At 43.6% G+C, this 26,016-nt stretch overlaps 1 protein-coding gene and 1 long non-coding RNA gene across 2 annotated transcripts; one reads left to right on the top strand and one right to left on the bottom strand.

Annotated features, from left to right (window-relative positions):
- Positions 1-1,141: 1,141 nt before the first annotated feature.
- LOC130835837 (uncharacterized) lies at positions 1,142-17,765 on the bottom strand. The gene is made up of 3 exons (XR_009049050.1): positions 17,593-17,765; positions 13,141-13,524; positions 1,142-2,229 (listed from the first exon to the last, which is right to left on the bottom strand). It is a non-coding gene; the product is annotated as an uncharacterized LOC130835837 (long non-coding RNA).
- A 138-nt stretch (positions 17,766-17,903) lies between these two features.
- Positions 17,904-22,870, top strand: SAP18 (Sin3A associated protein 18). The gene is made up of 4 exons (XM_057707738.1): positions 17,904-18,044; positions 18,161-18,270; positions 22,073-22,195; positions 22,454-22,870. The coding sequence occupies exons 1-4, from the start codon at positions 17,916-17,918 to the stop codon at positions 22,608-22,610; spliced, it is 519 nt and encodes a 172-aa protein (XP_057563721.1). The 5' UTR covers positions 17,904-17,915; the 3' UTR covers positions 22,611-22,870.
- The last annotated feature ends 3,146 nt before the right edge of the window (positions 22,871-26,016 follow it).

Raw genomic sequence — 26,016 nt, 5'->3', positions numbered from 1 at the left:
CACAACATTGTAAATCAACTATATTTCAATTAAAAACAAAACAAAACTAACACTATCCAGACTAGCCATTTTTTTTTTTTTGTTGACTATGCTGCATGGCTTGTGGGGATCTTAATTCCCCGACCAGGGATTGAACCCAGGCTCCCTGCAGCACAAACTCGGAGTCCTAACCCCTGGAGCACCACGGAATTCCCCAGACTAGCCACATTTTAAATGTTCAAACGTCACATGTGGCTAGTGGCTACCATATAGGACATCACAGGTGTAGAAGCAACTGTTAACCAGGCCCCCATGGCTGAGAGGGAAAGGGCTGAGCTGTGGATGATGATAATACTGTAGAGCAGGTTTGGGTTTCCAGAGACTTTTGCAAACATTGTCACTGAGGGGTGCAAGGGGGGGAGTCGGGGATGCAGCCGGCTCGTCTCCACTAAGGCATCGGTCTCTTCTCCAGACAGCCTCAACTTAGGAGGCACTGAAGAACATGAGGCTTGTCTCATGAACGAGGGCCACCACCTCAGCCATTCTGGAAAACAACACCCCGAGAAGGAATGCTCACATTCAAGTGGTAAGAGGCCAGGGTCTCTCAAACTTTAATGCTCATAAGAGTTCCTAGACGGGGTTATTTAAAATGAAGATTCCTGGGCCCCAAACCCAGACATTCTTATTCAGCAAGGCTGAGGTGGGAACTCAAGACCCTGCATTTTAATCAAGAGCCCCAGGGTCCTGATACGGGTGGTCCTGAGGCCCTCGAGTTTCCACAGATGACCTGGGACAGTGTGCAGGACCTTGAAATAAAAGTCCCGCTGGGGAATTCCCTGGCAGTCCAGTGGTTAGCACTAGGCCCTTTCACTGTGCTGAGGATGCGGGTTCAGTCCCTGGTCGGGGAACTAAGATCCTGCAAACAGTGGCCAAAAAAAAAAAAGAGCTCTACAGAGAGTTGTTTGACCTGAGGCAACTCCAGAACGCTGGGGAGGCGGCAGGCTCACAGAGGAATACCGCGGCTAGCAGACACGGTGCTGTGGGAGAGGGTTTGATGACAGGTGAGGATGAAGGTGATGCATCGCATATAGGAGGCTGTGCATCTTCCTGTTGTACATGTTGACGAAATGTTTAGAAAAAGATTATCAAATAAATAACACGTCATCCCATATTTGCACATATTTATTTATGTATGTGTGTATCCACACAAAATGAATGAGAAAAACTGAAACATGCGCAGCGGTTGTCACTATACCTGACGGGTTATGGATTACTTAAAAAATTTCTTCTTTCACCTTGATATTTCCTTCTAAATTTTGTGCAATTAACACATGCTATTTTAATAAAAAATAAGACATTTCAGGAAATAAGTAATCATAAAGAAAGGTCTTGAAAGATTGGTCCAACTAGTAATCACGTCTTTGTATAGATGAGGTCTTAGGAAAAGATTACATTTGATAGGTTTTTAAAAGATCCATGTTTTCTCACTTGGGTGATAAGTGAATACGATTCATGCTCAATATACTCGCACACTGAGTGTAAAATTTAAAAGGGTGGATCTGTCAGCTCCTTCTAGGCTGGAGCTCCTTAAAGGTGTTTTTGTCCACTGGTGCTGAGCTGCTCTGGGCACTTTGCATCTTGTGCTGGGCAGCCAGAGATGGAGGAGCTGAGGCTGCGGGGACCTGAGAGAAGGACAGGGCACCTCGAGTTTATCTGACATCAAAGCCCAGGGGAGCCTTGTGCATCACAGGCTGAGCAGATCTGAAACCTAAGGGGTAAGACAAACCACAGCTGCTGATTTCCCAAACAGGTGGCTCTGCCCCTGAGCCAAGTGCTCTCCGTTTCAGATGAGAATGTCTGTGTGCACGCACCACAGTTTCAAGGGAGACACCTGAGTAGGTGTGCGTATTTATATTTTTACATATAAAATATATACATATATACAATATATATTTTCTAGAAAGTGCAAGCATCTTCTAAAGGCTGGAAAAAAAGTGTTTCCAGGTGGCCTCTCCAGTTCTGGTGAGCACAGCACAGCCTTCTGTGGGGCACATGCTCCTTGCTGAGGGCCTGTGGGTGCCCTGTGGGGCGAGTCCTGTATTCGCGCTGGGTTTGGACCCCCCTTGTGTGCTCTTGGGCAGCTTCCTGAGCTGCACTGACATGGATGCCAAGGGAAGGCATCTTGAGCCGTTCTCGCTGGGACCCTCCCTGCATCCCTGGGATCCCAGCTGGGCCTCAGGGTCTCCATACCTAAAAGAAAAAGGAAGAAGAGTGGTATTTACTTCTTAAGGTTTTTGTGAGCCTTCCATGCAATAATTCATGTGAAGTGCTGAGCACTCACATCTGAGTAAAATGGAGAAAACTTTCCCAGAAATCCCAGCCCTGTGGCTGCCTAACCGCCAGCTGCTAAGAGCAGGGAGGGCGGAGCGCCCGGTGCCCGCGCCTCTGGGCTTGTCCCCATTGCGTCCCAGCCCACGTCTCCCCTGAAGCTAACCTGTGGTCCAAGTGTCTGCTCCAGGTTTTCTCCCTCTTCTTGGTGTCACCCCCTCCTCCTGGGCAGGTTTCGCGGGAAGGTTAGGACCCAAGATGATGGGAATGGGCTTTGATGGTCCCAGGTGGCCTCTGCCCCACCTGGCGGGCAGCACAGCAGCCAGAGCTAGGGGAGAGAGCAGGAGCCCCTGCTTCTTCCACAGCCAGGGGAGCAGGCCAAATGCATAGGCCTCAGGACCACAGAAACCTACCTACTCAGGACAAAACAGGCATAAAAAGAACCGGGAGGAGTTGTGTGAAAATGGCTAAGCCATGTCAATTACTGCAAAAACTGCCAGCAAAATTCTCATTTGAAGGAAAAGCAGAGTAACTATTCCTTCTGTTCTGTACAGTGGGAAGGTGCATTTCACTCAACAGGACACAAAAATAAACTTTAAAGAAGGAAAAAGATACTGCAAGCATGAACGGGCTGCTTCTGAAGGAGGCCTCTCCTGCTGTGTCCACCAAGGACCCAGGGAATGCACACTCTGGTGAAGTTCCACTCAGGGTGACCTCCTGGCAGCACCCCGGCCTGTGCCCACTCCCACCCCGTTTCTAGCACTGAGCTCCAGACCCAGCATCACCAGTCTTGCTCTCACTGGTACCAGTCACTGTGCTTTAGGAGGGAGGCCTGAGGGCCCTCTGCAGAGAGCGTTTGTCAGGCTTTGGGATCAGAGCAATGCCAGCCTCATAATATGAGTTGGGAAGTGTTCTACTTTCTGGAAACATTTGTGCAGAGTTGGTCTTACTTCTTCCTTAAATGGATAGAAAAGTACAACGTGGAATCATGTAGGCCTAGAGTTTTCTATATGTAATAAGACATTCCTTCTCTTTAAGAGGCTTTTTATCCTTCTGAGTGAGTATTCATCCACTTACTTAAAACAGTGACTGAACTAGAAATGCTACGAGCTTTGGGCCACAATGAAGGTCTCCAACCTAACAGCATTAGAACTCATCTGAAGTGACACAGGCTCAACTTCTGAGGCACCTTAAAAAGCTCATTGGTCTCTAGATTGTTTGTGAGCTATTTTTGTTATTTAGTCTTAAAAATGACATGAGGATTGGCTGAAAACAGCTACAATTCAGCACTCTATAGCAGTTTAAAACCCAGATACCTGGCCAAGAAGCAAATGAAAAGATGCTCAACATCACTAATCACCAGGCATATGGAAATCTAAACCATAATTAGATATCACTTTAATAGTGGACGGCCACTATATGCTTGTCTGGAGCCCCAGTTTTTGCAACTGCTGCCCCGGGGACACCTCCAGATAGCCTGGCTCTGGCGGCCAGTGGGGCTGACGCTTGCAGTCCCACAGGGCTGTACGTATTGCATTCTTTTAAAAGCTGCTGCCTGAGGGTCTGGCGTCCAGTCAGCCTGAATCCAGGTGCTGAAGTCCTCCCCTCTGGGACACTGACAGGTCTTGGCACACTCTCAACTACTGGGAGCTTTAAAAATATCATAGGCTGTTTGAGCTGCATGTAAATCAATAAAGTTAGAACACACCCTCATGCCATACACAAAAATAAATCTGACGTAGCTTAAAGACAAATATAAGACATGACACCATAATACTCCTAGAAGAGAACACAGGCAAAACATTCTCTGACATAAGCTGTACCAACGTTTTCTTAGGTCAGTCTGCCAACTCAACAGAAATGAAAGTAAAAAGAAACAAATGGGACTGAATCAAATTTACAAGCTTTTGTACAGCAAAGGAAACCATAAACAAAATGAAAAGACAACCTATGGACTGGGAGAAAATATTTACAAATGATGCAACTGACAAGGTACTAATTTTCAAGACATACAAACAGCTCATACAATTCAACAACAACAAAAATCAACCCAATCGAAAAATGGGCAGAAGACCTAAATAGACATTTCTCCAAAGAAGACATACAAACGGCCAACAGGTACATGAAAAGATACTCAACATCACTAATTACTAAAGAAATGTAAATCACAACTACGAGTTGCCACCTCACACCGGTCAGAATGGCCATCATTAAAAAATCTACAAATAACAAATGCTAGAGAGGGTGTGGAGAAAGGGGAACTCTCCTACATTGTTGGTGGGAATGTAAGCTGGTGCAGCCACTATGGAGAACAGTATGGAGGTTCCTTAAAAAGCCAAAAATAGAGTTACCATGTGATCCGGCAATCCCACTCCTGGGCATTTATCCAGAGCAAACCATAATTCAAAAATATACATGCAACCCGATGTTCACAGCAGCACTATTTACAACAGCCAAGACATGGAAACAACCTAAATGTCCATCAACAAATGAATGAAGATGTGGTACAGGGCTTCCCTGGTGGCGCAGTGGTTAAGAATCTGCCTGCCATTGCAGGGGACACGGGTTTGAGCCCTGGGCCGGGAAGATCCCACATGCTGCGGAGCAGCTAAGCCCATGCGCCACAACTACTGAGCCTGTGCTCTAGAGCCCGCAAGCCACAACTATTGAGCCCATGTGCCACAACTACTGAAGCCCACGAGCCTAGCGCCTGTGCTCCACAACAAAAGAAGCCACCACACTGAGAAGCCCGCGCACAGCAACGAAGACCCAATGCAGCCAATAAATAAATTTATTAAAAAGAAAAAGATGTGGTACATATATACAATGGAATATTACTCAGTCATAAAAAGGAATGAAATAATGCCATCTGCAGCAACATGGATGGACCTAGAGATGATAATACTAGGTGAAGTCAGTCAGACAGAGAAAGACAAGTACCATATGATAGCACTTATATGTGGTATGACACATATAATGACACAAACAAACTTATCTACAAAACAGAGACAGACTCACAGACACAGGGAACAGACTTATGGCTGCCAAGGGGGAGGGGAGTGGGGGGAGGCATGGTTTGGGAGTTTGGTATTAGCAGATTCAAGCTATTATATATAGAATGGATAAACCATAGTGGAAAGGAGTATGAAAAAGATTATATATATATAACTGAATCACTTTGCTGTACAGCAGAAAGTAACACAGCATTGTAAACCAACTACAGTTGGATAAAAAAAATAATAAGCTGTTTGGGGGCGGGGGGTGAAGGGGAAGTTGAGACGAAGCGAGAGAGTAGCACAGACATATATATACTACCAACTGTAAAATAGATAGCCAGTGGGAAGTTGTTGTATAACAAAGGGAGTCCAACTCGAGGATGGAAGATGCCTTAGAGGAATGGGACGGGGAGGGTGGGGGGGACTCGAGGGAGGGTGGGGGGGAGTCAAGGGAGGGAGGGAATACGGGGATATGTGTATAAAAACAGATGATTGAACTTGGTGTACCCCCCCAAAATAATAAATAAATAAATAAAATTAAAAAAAAAAATAAGCTGTTTGGACAAGCACAGGGTTTGAGAGACAACCAAAAGCTGGGGCAGGGTTGAATGACAAATTTCACCTCCAACACAAGGCCACTCCTTCAAGACCAAGAGAGGTAGCTGTTTTATCTACTGTATAGAAACCAACACAGAAAGTCAAGCAAAATGAAGAAACAGAGGAATATGTTCCAAATGAAAGAATAAGATAAAATCTCAGAAAAAAACAATGAAACGGAGATAAGTAATTTACCTGATAAAAAGTTAAAACTAATGGTCATAAAGATGCTTACTGAGCTGAAAAGAAGAATAGATGAACACAGAACTTCAACAGATATGGAAAATATAAGAAAGTACCAAACAGAAATAACAGAGCTGAAAAATATAATAACTGAACTGAAAAATACACTTAAGGGTTCAACAGCAGACAAGATTAAGCAGTAGAAAGAATCAGTGAACGCGAAGACAAGGCAGTGAAACTCATTCAATCAGAACAGCAAGTAGAAGGAGAAAAATAACTTGTTACATACAAGTGAACCCCCATCAGACTATCAGCAGATTTTTCAGCAGGAAAAAACTTTGCAGGCTAGATGGGCATGTCATGATATATTCAAAGAGCTGAAAGGGGAAAAAACTTGCAACCAAGAACACTCCACCTGGCAAAGTTATCATTCAGAATTGAAGGAGAGATAAAGAGTTTTCCAGAAAGCAAAAGCTCAAGGAGTTCATCACCACTAAATAAGCCTTAAAAGAAATGTTAAAGGGACTTATTTAAGCTGGAAAGAAAACTGTAAGACATTAATGAAATTAAGAAAACAATCTCATTTACAATTGCATCAAAAAATAAAATACCTAGGAATAAATTCAATCAAGGGGGTTAAAGACCTATATGCTGAAAACTATAAGACATTAGGGGGCTTCCCTGGTGGTGCAGTGGTTAAGAATCTGCCTGCCATCAGCCTGCCAATGCAAGGGACATGGGTTCAATCCCTGGCCCAGGAAGATCCCACATGCCTTGGAGCAACTAAGCCCATGTGCCACAACTACTGTCTGCGCTTTAGAGCCTGAGAGCCACAACTACTGAGCCTGGGTGCCACAACTACTGAAGCCAGTGAGCCTAGAGCCCATGCTGCATAACAAAAGAAGCTACTGCAATGAGAAGCCCACAAAACATAACAAAGTAGCCCTGCTCGTCGCAACTAGAGAAAGCCTGAGCACAGCAATGAAGACCCAATGCGCCCATAAATAATTAAACAAAAATAAATAAATAAATAAATAAGATACACTACCACCATAAAAAAAAAAAAAAAAAAAGAATCTGCCTGCTAATGCAGGGGACACAGGTTTGATGCCTGCTCCAGGAAGATCCCACATGCCTCAGAGCAACTAAGCCTGTGTGCCACAACTACTGAGCCTGTACTCTAGAGCCCACGAGCCAAAACTACTGAGGCCAGGGGCTGCAACCACTGAAGCCCTCACACTTAGACCCCATGCTCCACAACAAGAGAAGCCACTGCAATAAGAAGCCTGTGCACTGATGTGAAGAGTAGACCCCACTCTCTGCAACTACAGAAAGCCTGGTGTAGCAATGAAGGCCCAACACAGCCAATAAAAATAAATTACTTAATAAAAAAATTAACAGGTATTTATTTATTTTTAATTTAATTTATGTTTATTGGCTTCGTTGGGTCTTCGTTGCTGCACACAGGCTTTCTCTAATTGCAGTGAGCGGGGCTACTCTTCCTTGCAGTGAGCAGGCTTCTCATTGTGGTGGTTTCTTTTGTTGCAGAGCATGGGCTCTCGGTGCACGAGCTTCAACAGTTGTGGCATACAGGTTCAACAGTCATGGCTCTTGAGCTCTAGAGAGCAGGCTCAGTAGTTGTGGCACACAGGCCTAGTTGCTCCGAGGCATGTGGGATCTTCCTGGACCAGGGCTTGAACCTGTGTCTCCTGCACTGGCAGGCGGAGTCTTACTCACTGCGCCACCAGGGAAGTCCAACAGGTATTACTTAAAAAAAAAGACATTAGGGAAAGAAATTGAAGAAACAGCTAAATGGAAAGATATCCTATGCTCATGGATTAGAAGAATTAATATTGTTAAAATGTCCATACTACCCAAAGCAATCCACAGATTAAAAGCAATTCCTATAAAAATTCCAAAGGCATTTTTCATAGAAATAGAACAAACAATCCTAAAATTTGTATGGAACCACAAAAGAGCCTGAACAGCCAAGCAACCTCGAGAAAGAAGAATAAGACTGGAGGCATCACACTCCCTGACTTTCTGACCTGGGATAAACCCCGCTTGGTCATAACGTTGTTGGCTTTGATTTGCTAATATTTGTTAAGGATTTCTGCTTCTCTGTTTATGAGAAATATTAGTCTGTTGTTTCTCTTTCTTGTAATGTCTTTGTCTGGTTTGGGTATTAGGGTAATGCTGGCCTTATATGATGAGTTAAGAAGTGTTCTCTCTTCTAGAGAGAGTTTCTCTACAAGAGATTGTAGAGAATTTGTATACTTTCTTCCTTAAGTGTTTGGTAGAATTCAACAGTGAACCCATGTGGGCCTGGTGCTTTCTGTTTTGGAAGGTTATTAGTTATTGATTCAATTCTTTATAATAGACAAAGGTCTATTCAGGTCACCTATTTCTTCTTGTGGGTTTTCACAGATTTACTTTTTAAACATTACTTTTTTAATTTCTAAAAGTAAATATATACTCATTATAAAAAATGTGGAAAAAATGTGGAAAACACCAAAAAGATGGAAATCACAATTATCCACCATCACTTTCCAACTAAGAAGAATTTGTTAGTGTTTCTGAATATTTCCTCCCAGAATGTTTGTGTTTGTGTGTGTGCACATATTTTAAAAACATAATTGGGTTACTTTCTTTATATTTTATCCTTCCTTTAAATATAACATTTTATTATTAGCATAGTTTTAGTCATTAAGAACTCTTAATAAACATTTTCCAAATTAGAAATGTTAAGTTACATAACATCTCTGTAGTTCAGTTTTCTCGTCTGTAAAGTAGGTTTAATGATGTTCACCTCTCACAGGACAGCTGTGGAAAATAAACGAGCTAACGCATGCACGCAGGTAGCGAAGAGCCTGCCTAGCACACAGCTTGTTAAGAAATGGCCATCAATTCCTCCATCCTACGTGCATGCCCCTTCGGAGTGTGTCTCAGCTATAACTGACCAGGAAGTAAAGTCTATTTCTCTGCTTCCCGGATTCTTGGCATGGCTTTGTGACTTGCTTTGGCCAACAGAATGAGGCAAAAATGAAGTTGTGTAGCTAATGAGCCAAGTGCTTGAGATGCCTTGCAGCTTCTGCTCTGACTCTGCTGGAACCCCGAAATCACGATGTAAAAGACACATGGCCCAGACAACAGCCAGAGCCAGAGCTCAGCTAGACAGGGAGGTGAAGTACCTTAGACCACCTAACCTCCTTCCCTCAAGCTGAGCTATCAGATAACCATAATTACATGAGGGAAACCAGGTGAGACCAGAGCTGCCTAGCTGAGGCCAGCCAAAATAAAATGGTTATCTTAAGCTTCTATTTTTCAGGCAGTTGTTACACAGCAATAAAAAGATAATCAATACAGTGATCATTAAATACTATTAACCATTACTGCCATATAAGTGTAAAAGGTGAGACTATGAGTCTGAGACACTTATCTAAGCACTTGAAAATGTCTTTAACCATTTAACACATGCTTTACTGTGTGGCATATCACGCCATGGGAGACATCAATACCACAAAAAAATCTATTCACATACATTTCCTAATCACAAAGCACTAACAAAGTATTGGAGACCTTTCTTCATGTATAACCTTTTTTTTAAAATATTTTTTTGGGGGGAGTTCCCTAGTGGTCCAGTGGTTAAGACTCTAAGCTCCCAAAACAGAGGGCCTGGGTGTGATCCCTAGTCAGAGAACTAGACCCTGCATGCCGCAACTAAAAGATCCTGCATGCAGCAATGAAGATCCTGTGTGCCACAACTAAGACCCAGTGCAGCCAAAGAAGTAAATGAATAAATCGATATAAAAAAAATACACCATTTCCCACACAAAAATAAATAAAAAATATACTTTTTTTCAAAGCTTCTGCAGAGCAAAGGAAACTATAAGCAAGACGAAAAGACAACCCTCAGAATGGGAGAAAATATTTGCAAACGAATCAACAAAGGATTAACTTCCAAAATATATAAACAGTTCATCCAGCTCAATATCAAAAAAATAAACAACCCAATCAAAAAATGGGCAGAAGACCTAAGTAGGCATTTCTTCAAAGAAGACATACGGATGGCCAAGAGGCACATGAAAAGCTGCTCCACATCACTAATTATTAGAGAAATGCAAATCAAAATGACAATGAGGTATCACCTCACACTGGTGAGAATGGGCATCTTCAGAAAATCTACAAACAGTAAATGCTGGAGAGGGTGTGGAGAAAAGGGAACGCTGTTGCACTGCTGGTGGGAATGTAAATTGATACTGCCACTATGGAGAACAGTATAGAAGTTCCTTGCAAAACTGAAAATAGAACTACCACATGACCCAGTAATCCCACTGCTGGGCATACACCCAGAGAACACCGTAATTCAAAAAGACACATGCACTCCAATGTTCACTGCAGCACTATTTACAATAGCCAGGACATGGAAGCAACCTAAATGTCCATCAACAGAGGAATGGATAAAAAAGATGTGGTACATAAATACAATGGAATATTATTCAGCTGTAGAAAGCAATGAAACTGGGACATCGGTAGAGACATGGATGGACCTAGAGACTGCCACAAAGAGTGAAGTGAGTCAGAAAGAGAAAAACAAATATTGCATGTTAACACATATATGTGGACTATAGAAAAATGGTACAAATCAACCGGTTTGCAAGGCAGAAATAGAGACCCAGATGTAGAGAACAAACATATGGACACCAAGTGGGGAAAGTGGGGAGGGTTGGGGGGAATGAATTGGGAGATTGGGATACCAAATAGTACACTCTACATATATGCAGTTTATTGTATGTTAAAAACAAAGTAACAGCTCATGAAAAAAAAAAGTTTTATTTTATTTTCCTTGGCCATGCCACGTCCCTGGCACAAAGATCCCAACCAGGGCTCCACTGCATGGCCCCTGCAGTGGAAGCTCAGAGTCTTAACCACTGGACCACCAGGAAAGTCCCCTGTTCATGTACAACCTTAGAATTAGGGCCAGAAGAGCCACCCCAAGTCTCCCTAAAAAAGCACTCCTCACAGATTTTATGGTTAAATGATGAAACAAAATAATTTCCATAGCTGCTTTTTTTTTTTTTCCAATTGAATAAACATGCTCTTGGTATTTTGTAGTGATTGAAAATTAGTACTTTTTTTTTCTTGGCTGTGAGGCATGGCTTGTGGGATCTTAGTTTCCCGACCAGGGAAACCCTGGCCAAGGCAGTGAAAGCGTCATGTCCTAACCACTGGACCCTCAGGAAATTCCCATGATTAGTACATCTTTATTTGAATGTGCACAGTAGTGCACTGGCAAAAATGTATAATTTAGTAATTATGGCAGCAATGCTATTTTTTTTCATGAAATTTTCATGACATCAACTACCCTTGGGCAATAGAGGGAGCTGAGAGGAAATTAGCCTCTTATTTTGCCTCCCCTTGCTTCACTGCAAAACGAAACAGAATCCACAGGATGATGATGGTAATTACAGTGGCTCCCATTTGTTGAGTGCTCAGTATACAGGTACTGCGCCAACTCTTCCAGATGCATTCATTCCTCATAACAGGTTATTTGCTATTCTATTATCCTAACACGGATCAGGAATCTGAGTTGGAGCAGTTAAGTGATTCAAGATTAACCTGCTAGCAAGTGACTGAGCTAAAGTTTAAATTTAAGGTCTATTTAACTTCAAAGCCTAAGCTTTTAAACCATTAATTAAGCTTTTTAGTTGCCCTCTACAACTTGCTTCTGGTAAATATGTTGTTGACACTCTGCAGACTCTTGGAGACTAGGATGTCTGTTTAAAAATTGTTTTCAATCCAATCGTTTAAATGCTTAAAGCAGGGGGTTACTTTAAAAAGTGAGAGATATTTCTACTCTCTGAGAAGCAAATGTGACCTGTCATTCTGTTTCACTAGCTTAAAATGTGCTGTAAATGAGGCAGTTCTGAGAACCAGAGAAGGATTTAAAAAGTGGATTCCCAAACCCCATACCTCAGAGTGTGCTGTAGTGGGAGTAGTCTTTAAAAACGCTACCAACCACCCCAGCTGTGATGTGAAGAATGACTAGAGGTGACACCACAAGACCACTCAGGCACATCAGGACTGGTTCACCGCAGCACTGCTTACAGTGCTAATGCCAAGCAGGCATGCATGCTCATTTAGGGTGACATAAAACAACCCGGGGCTTCCCTGGGGGCGCAGTGGGTAAGAATCCGCCTGCCAATGCAGGGGACACAGGTTCCAGCCCTGGTCCAGGAAGATCCCACATGCTGCAGAGCAACTAAGCCCATGCGCCACAACTACTGACTCCACATGCCACAACTACGGAAGCCCATGTTCCTAGAGCCTGTGCTCCACAAGAGAAGCCACTGCACTGAGAAGCCTGTGCACTGCAACAAAAAGTAGCCCCCACTCTCTGCAAGCAGAGGAAGCCCACACACAGCAACAAAGACCCAACACAGCCAAAAATAAATAAATTAAAAAACAAAAAACAAAAACAAAACCTATCTTCTAAGTAATAATTATACTGCCTCTAGGCTTAATTCTTCTAGGAATGGTTATGGAAATGCACATTTTTTTTCTACTCTTGGTAACAAGCAGATGCTTTACTGACAGTGTTTATATACACCTTTTTCTGAAACAGAACTCCATAAATAAATATTGTGCTTATAAATGCTATACACCTGGTCTCCCACAGATGCACCTAAAGGAATAATTTGAAAAGCTTTAATAACGCCCTCAGATAGGTTCAAGTTTACAATCTACAACTTTTATCAAGTCAGAAAATCCTATTAAAAAATATATTCCATTAAATCTTTTCCAGAAACATGTTTTGTACATATTCATGAATACCTATTTTCCTGCCATCAGAAGCTGTCCTTCTTAATCTCAGCAGCAGAAACAGTCATGGAGCTATAGTCACTGACTAAGGAGTGTTCTGTAAAACTCCACATTACATACTTCTGATTTTAATTAGGAAAATTTACCTTTCTCTCAATTCAAAATGCCGGAACATGTAACAGAAAGAGGGAGACAAGGAAGAGTGAAGAAAGCTTAATGACTTATTTTCACATACCTCAAATGCTCACTCTTTTTTTTAAAAATTATTATTTATTTATTTTATTGGCTGTGTTGAGTTTTCATTGCTGCACGTGGGCTTTTTCCAGTTGCGGCGAGCAGGGGCTACTCTTCATTGTGGTGTGTGGGCTTCTCACTGTGGTGGCCTCTCTTGTTGCAGAGCACGGGCTCTAAGCATGTGGGCTTCAGTAGTTGCGGCACATGGTCTCCATAGTTGTGGCTCATGGGCTCTAGAGCGCAGGCTCAACAGTTGCGGTGCACGGGCTTAGTTGCTCCACAGCATGTGGGATCTTCTTGGACCAGGGATTGAACCCGTGTCCCCTGCATTGGCAGGCGGATTCTTACCCACTGTGCCACCTAGGAAGTCCCTCAAATGTTCATTCTTTAAAAAAAAGTTTTATTGTGGTAAAATATATATAACATAAAATGTATGATTTTAACTATTTTTAGGTGTACAATTCAGTGACAGTAAGCATATTCATAATATTGTGCAACCATCACCACTGTCCACTTTCAGAAATTTTCATCGTCCCACACAGAACCCTGTATCCACTAAATAATAACTCAGTCCCATCTGCTGCCAGACCCAGATAACCTGTCTTCTACTTTTTGTACCTACGAAGTTGCCAATTATAGGTGCCTCATATAAGTGGAATCATAAAACATTTGCTCTTTTGTGTCTGGATTATTTCACTTGGCATGTTTTCAAGGTTCATCGCTATGGTGGCAAGTACCACTACTTCATTCCTTTTTGAGGCTGATAATATCCCATAGTATTTATATCCATTCATATGCTGACACTTAGTTGTTCCCACTTTTTGACTATTGTGAACAATGCTGCTATGAACACTGGTGTTCAAATACCTGTTTCAGTCCCTGCTTTCGATTCTTTTGAGTATATACCTGGAAGTGTAATACTCATTTGAGTAAATTCTAAAGAAAAAGAGAAAGGATACGTACACCTAAATATTATAATGTGTGTTCAGAGCTGGACCTAGAAGGACAAGTTAGGTGGATTGAGGGATGCCTGAAAAGCTATCTTAACTACTGTATAATAAAACTACAGTTCCACTGACTCAAGTATTGGGAAATTCTGCTGTGGTGAGAGCTTGCTATTTGGAAAAGTTCAAAATGAGAGCTTATATCTAAGAAACTAAACCTCCTCAATATCACCAATATCATTTTCACAGTTTCAATGTTTTCCCTTTAACCGATTTCCCTCATGTGTCTCTATCTTCATGGTGGTTTGAAAAAGACTTAATATTGGAATCATAGAACTGGTGAGGAAATTTAAATATCTTTTAAAAAACTGACTGCATGCAAGGTCCCATCCCTAAGCACATTTTTTTTACATTGACCTAATCACATGCACAAAAGATGATCTAAAATGTATAGCTACAACGTAGAGAATGGAAAACCACACCCCTTTTGGTGAGAAAGAGTACATTACTAGCACCTTATAAGCCCCCTGGATGCCCTTTATAAACTGCATCCCCCCAGCTTACTCTCAGAGGAAATGCTATCCTGAATTTAGTGTTTTCATCCCCTTGCTTCTCTTTATAGTTTTAGCACTTGTATTTTTTTCCCTAAATAGTATTTGGGGTGGGAGGGGTTCTTACCTTTGAACTTTTCATAAATTGAATCTTATTGTGTTTTCTGTGACTTGCTTTTTTTTATTCTACCTTTTTAAAAAGCATGGTGATTCATTCACTCACTTTCAAGTCTTTATGGTACTCCACTTTATACTCCTGATAGACATTCAGATTGTTTCCAGTTATTATGAACACAGATGTTAGAACATTATTCATATTCAACATGTTGCCTGGTGCTCATGTGTAACAGTTTCCCTAGGGTATAACTAATAAGAGTGCAATACATGGGTCTTAAGGTGTGCACCTATCCAATCTTTCTAGGTAATGCCGGTTTTTCCAACGTGGATGAGAGTAGCCTATAATAATTCCCTTTTCTCCATATCCTTGCCAGCACTTGGTCATCAGACTTTTACATTCCGGCCAATCTAGTAGAGTGAAATGCTAACTCATTGTGATTTAAATGTACATTATGATTATTCATGAGGTTAGGCATCTTTTCCACATTTACATGTAATTTATGTTTTCTCTCCTATGAAATGCCTATTATGTCTTTTCCCACTTTTCTACTGGATTTTTTTCCTTACTGATTCATAGGCATTCTTTTTTTCTTTAAGGAGCTGTTTTTTTAAAATAGAAAGAAATAACATTCATAGAGAAGAGTATGTACAACACGAATGCACTGTTTAAAAAATTATTTAAAATCAAACAACTGAGCAACCACCACTTAGGTCAAAAAGTAGAATGTTGCCAACAGTCCAGAAGCACCCCCCCCCCCCACCAATCACAGTCCCCTTCTTTGCTCAGAGGTAATTTCCATTCTGACTTTTGTGGTAATTACTTCATTGCTTTTCTTTTTATAGTTACATCACCTGGAAATGCATCCTGAACAACAACATTTAGTACTGCCTGCTTCTGGATGTTATAAAAATGGGTTAGGGTTAAATATTCCTTTGTCTTTGGCTTCTTACACCCAGCACCATGTTTGTGAATTTCATGCTGTTTCAAATAGTTATTGGTTGCCAAAAAGTTCCTTTGGTTTTAAAGTAAAAATAAAAGACACATTTTTCATTTTCACCAAAAACTTTAATGAACAATATGTTCACCCTTCTGTTCCACTACCTTCTGCCATTTTTCAGGCAACTTCATAATACCATCTTCCCCAATTTTTTTTATCTTTTTGAGCAAAGAACTGTTCCAGTTGCCTTTTACAGTTTTCCAGGGAACTGAAATTTTTTCCATTAAGAGAATTTTGAAATAAATGGAAATCTGAAGATGCAGTGTATGGCGAATACAGAGGATGAATCAGAACTTCCCAGCCAAGCTGTACCAGTTTTTGCCTGGTCATCAAAGGAACATGTGTTCTTGCATTACGCTGATGGAAGATTGTGCGTTTTCTGTTGACTAATTCTTGATGCTCTGCATCGAGTGCTCCTCGATCTAACTGGGAGCAGTACTTGTTGGAATTAATCATTTGGTTCTTCGGGAAGTAGCTCATAATAGAGGACTCCCAATCCCACCATATACACAACATCACCTTCTTTGGATGAAGACTGGCCTCTGGTGTGGCTGGTGGTGGTTCATTTTGCTTGCCTCACAATCTCTTCTGTTCCACATTATTGTACAGTATCCAATTTTCATCGGCTGTCACAATTTGTTTTAAAAACGGAACGTTTTCGTTATGTTTAAGTAGAGAATCGCACGTGGAAATATGGTCAAGAATGTGTTTTTTGCTGAACTTACATGGAACCCAAATATCAAAGCGATTCACATAACCAAGCTTGTGCAAATGATTTTCAACGCTTGATTTGGATATTTGCAGTATGTTGGCTATCTCCCGCGTGGTATACCGCTGATTGTTTTCAGTTAATGTCTTGATTTGATCGCTATCAACTTCAAGGGGTCTACCCGACGGAGGAGCATCGCCCAGCAAGAAATTTCCAGCACGAAACATCGCAAACCACTTTTGACACGTTCGATCAGTCACAACACCTTCTCTATGCACTGCACGAATGTTTTTTTTGCGTTTCAGTAGCATTTTTACCTTTCTTCAAATAAAAAAGCATAATATGCTGAAAATGTTGCTTTTCTTCCACCTTCAATATTAAAATGGCTACACAAAAATTCACCAATTTTGATAAGCTTTTTTTAAAATGCACGCTGATATGACAGCTGTCACACGCAATCTAACAAAGTTATTTCCAATGAAGTTACAAACAACTAAACACGAGGGCCATCCCACGGAAAAAGCCAGCAAACCTTCTGCTCAACCCAACCGTCTGTTCATTTCGGCTGCCGTACGCCATCCACTGCTGACGGGTGGTCCTGCGGCTGCACCGTCCCCCACAATTCACCAAAGGCTCGTAGCCTGGCACTCTTGGCTGGTCTCCAGGCTTTTGTTCTCAGGAACGAGGCGGCCAGGAATGCGCCTGGAAGGTCTCCGGAGGTCCCTGAGGCAGACCTTCTCTAGGGTACACACCACAGAGCGGCCCTGGGAGACCTGAAGCACACGCTCCTGCACCTCCACCTGCACGACCCCCCACCGCACGACCCCCCACCGCCCAGGCGGGCGCGCCGTCCCCACGGCCGCCGGCGTCGGAGAAGCCCTCAGCCTGCCCGCAGCGCAGGGCGGCGCCTGCGGGTGAAGGGTCCGGGGCGGCGCCGCGCCAGCGCCTCCGGGGCGGACGGCCCCCCGCCCGGCCCCTCTGCCCCCCGCCCACCGGCGCGTCTGCGTTCTCCTCCAGGAGCCCTGGGGCGTCCTGACCCCAGCTTCCCGGCCGCCACACGCCGCTCGCGCGCTCCCCCCGGCCTGCGGGCTGTCTCTCTGCGTTTTCTTTTCATTTGAATCCAGTCAGACTTACCAGCTTTCTCCCGTTGGCGCCCGTCGTACCACGCACCCCAGCCCTCGGCCTTGAGGGCGGCCCACGGCTACTCCCGGCGCGCGCCCGCCCTTCCCTCCACAGCCCGGCGTCCGCGCCCCTCGGGCCGTCCCTCTGCGCGCGCGCCCCGCCCTCAGCATCTCGCGCGCGACGCCCGCGACCGCCCTTTCCCGGGACGCAGCGCGCAGGCGCGCCCGTCGAGCGCCTGCGCCGCACCGCCTAGTGCGCCTGCGCCGGGAGACGCCCCGCCCCCACGCCGGTCAGCTATAAAGTCTGAGCGTCTCCTCGCGAGAGGTGTGGGTCTCATGCTCGCTGCCGGGGTCGGAGGTCAGAGCGAGCGTCTCGCGGGCCGCAGGAGGAAGATGGCGGTGGAGTCGCGCGTTACCCAGGAGGAAATTAAGAAGGAGCCGGAGAAGCCCATCGATCGGGAGAAGGTGCGGGTCGGGAGAGGCCGAGGCGGCCCCAGGGCGAAGGGGCGGCCGTGCGCGGGCAGGGGGGAGGGAAGGGGCCGCGCTCTGCGCCGCCTGACTCTCGCCGCTCCCGCCCCCAGACCTGCCCGCTCCTGCTGCGCGTCTTCACCACCAACAACGGCCGCCACCACCGCATGGACGAGTTCTCCCGCGGAAACGTGCCGTCCAGCGAGCTGCAGATCTACACCTGGTGAGGCGGGGCCGGGGGTCGGGCCGGGGGTCGCGGCGGGGCCGGGGGCCTGCCGTCGCTGGGGGCCCAGCCGCCGCATTTTCAGCCCCGCCAACGCTCGGGCCTCTGGGCGCAGCTCGCGGGAAGTCGAGGTCTCAGCTGTTGGGGAAACGGGTGTTTGCTCGCCTTGTGGCGCTTTTACGTCTGATGTTGAGACTTTGGGGTCGTTAAGAGGTGACCCAAGGTTGTTGTCACTGTTGTGGCTGCTTGGTCCGAAAGTGACACGTAGATGCTTCAGTGCGGCAGCCGCCCCTAATCTTGGTGGAGTCTGTGGTGCTGGAATAACGGGGGTGGGCGGGGGAGTGGTGCTGTTGGGTGACGTTTGTCGGCCTCGTAGAGCGTTTGTACGGAGTATTAAGCCGTAGGTGCCGGAGCATCAAAAAAAACAAACAGAACCGGGTGATTTTTGGTATGGCGACTCATGGAGAAGCTTTTGATGTGTGTTTACTGACGACCTGCCAGCGAATGTTCCATAAGTGTACCTTCCCTACCCCATGCCAGACTAGGACCGTTACATACAGCAGGCTGCATGCAGTTCCTTGGTTTGACATTGTAGTGGCTTCTTAGTAGCAGTAAAAAGTGGTGTAATTTTAAAAAATACGTATGTCTAATGTGGTAAAATATATGTGATATTTGCCATTTTAATTGTTTAAGAGTACAGTTTTGTGGCATTAAATATATTCACGTTGTGCGATCATTACCACTATTTCCAAAACTTTTAAATTCCCCCCAAGAGAATTTCTGTACTCAGTAAGCAGGAACAATGGGAACGCCTCCCGTAGACACTGCTCTTATGTCTGTATGAATTTGCCTATTTTAAGTATTTCATATACATGCTCTCATGTCATATTTGTCCTGTTGTGTCTAGCTTATTTCACTTATGTTTTCAGGGTCCATCCATGTTTTGCATGTACCAGAACTTCATTCTTTTTTATGGCTGAAGAGTATTTCATTGGAAGGATATGCTACATTTTGTCTGTCCACTTGTCTGTTGATGAACCCTTGGGGGTTGTTTCCACCATTAAGCTAAATTTATGTAGTATGATTCTAGTTTAGTATTGTTCCAGAATAAAAGTTCAGGAAGGTTCATTTAACTTATAGGGAAGAACTGTTATTCATAGGTTGATAAACACCTGTGTTCCGATGTTAACGTCTATATTTCCTCCAGCAAATTGAGAGTTCCTGTTCATCAGATGCTTTGCTCAGACCCAGGGGTACTGCTCCTCTCTGTAGTAAACTCAATCTCGGGGAGAAAGCAGAAGAAATAATGCTAATTAAGACTTTAGGGTAGAGATGGCAGGGTCAGATTGTTTTACAGACTCTCCACTCTCAATCAAGAAAGAAATTACAAAAAAACTACTGTCCTAAACTGTCCTCCTGTCTATAAACTGCAACAAAACAAGGACAGACAACCTTGTGTTATACCTCAACATGGTGGCCAAAGAAAGACTGGATGGTTGGTGAGGTACAGAGCCCTGCTGCCACTCCCAGAAGCAGTAATGAGGGAAGATTGGGAATTCTTAATGTGTGAAAGTAGACTGAGGGGCCAAAGTAAGTGGCCTTAAGACAAGTCAGGGAGAAAGGAGTGAGTCCAGAGGAGCCCAGCAGAAGCTAGTGGAGTTTGCTAAAGTGAAGGCACTGTGTGGAGCTGGGGGAACCCCCCCACGCACCAGAGGAGTGGTACATCCTGTGCTTGGGGGGACACTAAACAGGTTATTGAAGAGAATTATCTAGATCACTGTAACAGGTCAGTCAGAAAAACAGACCACTAGGAGATATAAAGAGATTTATAGCAAAGAATGGGTTCACACAATTGTGGGACTGCCTAGGTACCTAAGTCCCTAGGCTGTGGTGCAGGCTATGAGGAAGGGCAGGCTGGAACTCTCCAGCATAAGCTGCTGGAATTTCTTCAGGGAAGTCTTGGCTCTACTCTGAAGGCCTTTTCAACTGACTGAATGAGGCCCACTCACTGATTGAAAGAGGTTTACTCAGATTATCTGGGATAATCGGCCTTAAAGTCAACTGATTATAGACTTTAATCCCATCTACAAAATGCCTTACACAACACCTGCCTTAGTGTTTGAATAACTGGGGGCTGTAGCTTCTCAAAATTGACACATAAAACTGATCCTCAGAGTCACCCAGCAAAGGCTTCAACCCAGAGAGCTCTTGCATTTGTCACCTGTGTCCTCACACTTTAGACTACTGGTCAGAAAGCATCACTCGGTACTCCAGCTGTTGGTCTGGGGATAGTCCACAGCAGGTGGGAAGCTTGTGGAGGACTCACTGTAAGGACTGATAAAAAGGTGTGAACCGAATTCCCCTCGTTCATTATGAGCAAGATAACAATATATGGAAAGTGTTGTTAGGAAGAGTCCTTTCTGGTACATATGGTAAGTGTACACTGTACATACATACCAGGGAATAATTGATACAGAATAAACATTAGAATGTCAGAAGAAAAGTTGAGATGAGTTGAAAGCAACATATGGAGATTTGAATAATGAGAGGCTGAAACAAAGCCATGATGTGGGGATGAAGAAAAAAATAGATTTGATCTGTGTTTTGCCCGCGCCATGTAGCATGTGGGAGCTTAGTTCCCTGACCAGGGGTTGAACCCACACCTCCTGCAGTAGAAGCGCAGAGTCTTAACCACTCGACCACCAGGGAAGTCTGATTTGATGTGTCTTTAGGAGGTAAAAACAACAGGATAGAGATGAAAAGAACGGAACAATGCTTAGGTTTGTGACCTGGGCATCTAAGTGAGTGATGGTAGTTTTGATGGTAATATGAGAGGAAGGGCATGTTTTGTGGGGGACACTGTTGAGTTCTGTCATGAGCATATTGAGGAGGATTCAGCAGCAGTAGAGAACAGAAGTAGATGTGGTCATCGTGGACGTTTTTGCTCTCACTGCAGTTGAAGCCATGGTTCTAGTTGAGTGATGTGGTGGAGGTGGTGTAAATAGGGTGCAGAGTTGGTTCCCTGCTCGATACTGTCTGTTGGAGTTCTCATCTTTACAGGTGCCTTGCATCTGGAGTTATTGTATAGCACCCTGCAGGCGGTGCTGCTGCAAGTTCCAAGTCCTCCATTTCACGTTCCCAGTTGTCAGGGAAGAAAACAGTTCAGAAACTTAGACTGTTGCTTGCAATACAAGATGCTTATATTTTGAAAGATTTTTGCAGATTGTGCCATATTAGCTCAAGGGACTGTATTAAGGTGTGAGTTCAAGTAGCAGTTGGCAGGATAAGAGGGTAAGGATGTGTACCTTGGCAGGAGCTTGTATTTTGTCTTGAAAATTCCATATTTCGTTGGTTTTAGGAGTCCATCTATTTTAAAACTCATCAGAACACTCAGTCTTAGAAAGGAGATGCTAAAATGTAGAAAAGTATATCTTCGAAATAATGAAAAGCAATTATTTTAAGAATTTGGATTAATTTGGACTAGTTATCCTTAAGTGGGTAAATCACTAGGCCAATGAGATGTTACATAGCAACAGAAGGTAGCATATGTAATTCTGAAGTCCCTTTTAGCATGCTACCAGTCTGACCTTAATTCATGAAAATTTTAAACACTGAGGCTGGTAAGGGGAATATCTGGGGGCAAGTAGTATTACTAGATGCTTTAAAATTAACTCAGTTGTAAGACCCTCACAGTTTCTAAGGTAAAGTTGCAATTGAGACACATGTAATTAACTCGTATGTCAGTATTCTTATTACATCATTGCTGGTTAATCAGATGGAATGTCTTTTCCCCTAAAAACAGGATGGATGCAACCTTGAAAGAATTGACTAGTTTAGTAAAAGAAGTCTACCCAGAAGCCAGAAAGAAGGGCACACACTTCAATTTTGCAATTGTTTTTACAGATCTTAAGAGGCCTGGCTATCGGTAGGTAACTTTTCATTTTTAATTCCTATAATCTCTTTGATTTCAGTATGCTTTCACTGATAGGTATAGTCCCTTCACTGAATCTCTTTAGTGGAGGGGGACTATAGATTATATATCTTAATATCTGGTTTAGGTTAATATAATAGACTTTTAACTGTGCTGTAAGGCAGTGGAGCAGATTCCGCTCACGTGCACTTTGCATTGCACACTCAGTGTCCTCGATCAGCCACCCTTAACAGGTGACCTCCTTTCCTGCAGAGTAAAGGAGATTGGCAGCACCATGTCTGGGAGAAAGGGGACGGACGACTCCATGACCCTGCAGTCTCAGAAGTTCCAAATAGGAGACTATCTGGACATAGCCATCACTCCTCCGAATCGGGCACCGCCTCCTTCAGGGCGCCTGAGGCCATATTAAAGTTTATTTACTGTTTCTTGAACTTATTTTCCATTCAGTTATGTAAAATTAACTTTTGTTTCTTCCTCCCCTCCTTATTGCCATTAAGCCTTTAAACTCTAAACAAATTGTAATGCATCTATTTAGGAGTTAGATTTGGCTTTGCTATGGTATGAATATTAATAGAAAGTCCGTATGTTTCAAGTGCTTCTGTAAAATATGAAAAGTGCTCTTAGCATTCTATGTAAAACTGTATTGTTAAATATATGTTGCAGTCACTCTGAGTGTGAAAGTTAATGGGGCATGGGTTAATGGAGTTGGTATGTTTAAGTCCAAATGGAGCAGAACAAGAAAGCCATGAGACTGTTACATAGGGCAGGAGTTTGTCACCTAGAAGGTTGTATGGGTTGGGAAAAGGACCTGTGGGAATTGGGAGGGGGGTGGGGGGAGTGTCTGAGCTGAGGCGCGTTGAAGAAGCTGTGTTTGGAGGAGCAGCCTGCCTGGATCAAGGGGTGATGGCATGTAGAGAAAAGGAGAATGGGTGCCACAGTGAGGCCTTTTTATGTTTTAAAAGTGGGGAGAACGGGGCATTCTGAGGGCAGGAAGTAGTATAGCAGAACAAGGGTTAGAACTTAGGATAAGGATGGAAAGGTTTGCCTTGAAGATGTGAAAATGGAGGGAGGAATGAAAAAGGAATCTTAAGAGCAAGGGTGAAGGTCAGAGATGAGGTCAAGTTGAGATGAGTGTAGGGGATGGTCACACGCCCTGTTCAGTGCTGGGGCTGTCTCGTGTCTGATTTGGGAGGTAGTATGCATAGTGGTTAAAACCAGTTGGGCTGAACATTTAAATCCTGGTCACACTAGTAGCAACCTTGGACAAGTTAGTTGAACCTGTGTTTTTTGTTTAAAATTTGTAAAATGGAGGTAACAGCCCATAGGATTGTGAAGACTAATTAAATGTTTGCATAGGGCTAAGAATAGTGCCTGGCATGCAGGGAACAAAGTTAGCCATGAAGTAGAGGCCAGTCAGAACGGGCACTGTTACAGTCTCATTTTGAAGTTTATATACAGCGTGCAGTATGTGATAAGGCCTGTTGATTTCAGTGTGTTGCAGTAGAAAATTTTGAAAATGTGCATTCCAAAATTTTAAAAAAATGTACTAGCAAAGTAAAATTGCAGTAATTTGATCTTGTACATACAGAAGCAGCCCTAAAATCTAATGATTGTTGGATTGGGGTCCTTGGTGCAGTCAGTCAGCAGGTGACAGGTGTGAGCCTGGAACCCAGATCTAGGGCCTCTTCTCCACTGAAGTTTGCCCCAAACCCTTAGATTCTTTACTCACTCACAGCTGGATGGACTTGAGCTCCTTACGTCATAAAATTACCTTAAATCTAGTTTTTTGGAGAAGAGGAGCCATGATTACCTTCCTGTTTGTGGAGAAGATACTGATGCACTATGCAGATCAAGAAGGCAGGAACTCATTAAAAGACTTTGTAAGCTAACTTTTCATAACTGTGTGAACTCCTACAATGGGGTAATTCCACGTTATTTTCCCACTAGTTGAAAATAAAGTGATTTATTTGCTTGGTTCTAAAATGGATTTTTTTTCTTTTAGGTAAAATTGGTACCTAACAACATATTGGTTTGAGGTATACAGCATAATTCCTTACTTGCATACAATACAGATCAGTCACCACAATCTAGTTACCAGCTGTCACCATACAGTTGACCCCCTTTACCCTTTTTGCCCACCCCTGCCCCTTCACTATGGATAACCAGCAGTCTGTCCTCCGTATCCATGAATTTGGTTTTGTTTTGTTGGTTGGTTTGTTGTTTTTTAGGTTCTACGTAGAAGTGAGGTCATGTGGTATTTATCAATATCTTTGTCTTTCTAGTTTCACTCAGCATAATGCCCTCTAGATCCATCCATGCTGTTGCTAATGGCAAGATTTCCTTTTTTTATGGCTAATATTCCTCTGTGTGTGTGTGTGTGTGTGTGTGTGTCTCACAACTTTTTTATCCATCCACCCATGGACACTTCAGGTGGTTTCCACACCACAGCTATTAATAAATCATGCTATAGTGAACACGGGGGTGACAGCTTTGCCAGCACTTACCTCTTGTCGTTTTGATGGTAGCCGTTCTGACCAGTGTGGGGTGTTACTCTTTGTGGCTTTGATTTGCATTTCCCTGATGATTAGTGATGCTGGGTACCTGGCCACGTGTCTGCTGGCCACCTCTATGTCCCAACATAAAGGAATTCTTCCTTTAAAGATTGCAATCTTCCACCAAAAGTACAGGTAAAGAATAGCTAGTGCATTTATCATTGACTATAACGCTGAGAATCAAAAGCTTGTACTTAGGCTTTGAGTGAGTAACTGAGCTGCTTCATGGCCACTGTGACAGCTCAGCTGCCAGTGTTCTGACTGCCTCACACGCTCTTGAGGCATCTTCCCTGCGGAGAGTGAGTTAGAGAACAGGTGTTGCTGGGCTGTCTTTTCAGTTTCCTCACAGCGCACAGGAGCTTGGGGTTTTCAGTTACTTACCAGATCCTTAGTAGGGAGTTGATGTTAAGTTTATACTTAAATTTTCAAGCCCATAGTGGTTACTGGCTCAGGTATGTTTCAGAGATCAACTCCGTGTACGTGTGTGTGCGTGTGTGTGCGAACGTAGGGGCAGCTGTGCGGGGAAGGAAAGCTGTTAAACTGTTAGGCAAACTGTTACTCTTAAATAGAGCTGAACTCAGCCTACCTGTTTCTATTCTATCACAAACTCCAAACTTATAGTTTCTGTGAAACACTGGCTTATAATTTGAGTGCTGAGCTGTGCTGAGGAGCTCGGAGGTGCCTGACCTCATTTCACCTTCAGCACTGCGGGGCAGGCAGTGGCTACCATTTCACTGTAGCTGAAACGGAGGCCTGCTTGCAAGTGGGCTGTGAACCTCGGGAGCCAACAATAGATGACTTGAAATATGTTTCCAAAAGTAGCCTTGTGTTGTCCTCAGCTCACTGCAGGCTGGCTTCCACCCGCTATGCTGGTGCTGCTGTATGCAGTGAAACTGTCCCCTGCTTTACAGACTTCTGCCAAGGGACCGTCATCCAGAGTTCACAGGCCTGGTTCAGTTTTGGCACAGGCCGAAATGCCTATCTATCTTTTTAGGAAATGATATGGTCATGGTTTCCAGGGTGAGTGTCAGAGCAGCCAGGTGAGGTCTGAGTGTTCTGGTGTGTAGCCTATCGCTTAGATACAGGTGGTTCTCAGAATCTGTAATGGAACAAGCTTGAAGGCAGTATGTTTATTCTGTTAGGATTAATCCTGAACTAGGGAACTATTCTATGAAGACAGTCATTGATCCCTCCCCCAGAAATCCCTAGGAAGAATAAGCTAAAACTTAAAATGCAGTTTTAATACTAAATACTAAAATAATT

The sequence above is a fragment of the Hippopotamus amphibius genome, chromosome 14 (genome assembly GCF_030028045.1).
Source record: "Hippopotamus amphibius kiboko isolate mHipAmp2 chromosome 14, mHipAmp2.hap2, whole genome shotgun sequence".
NCBI classification, from domain to species: domain Eukaryota; kingdom Metazoa; phylum Chordata; class Mammalia; order Artiodactyla; family Hippopotamidae; genus Hippopotamus; species Hippopotamus amphibius.
This window is presented reverse-complemented; position numbering and strand designations above follow the sequence as displayed.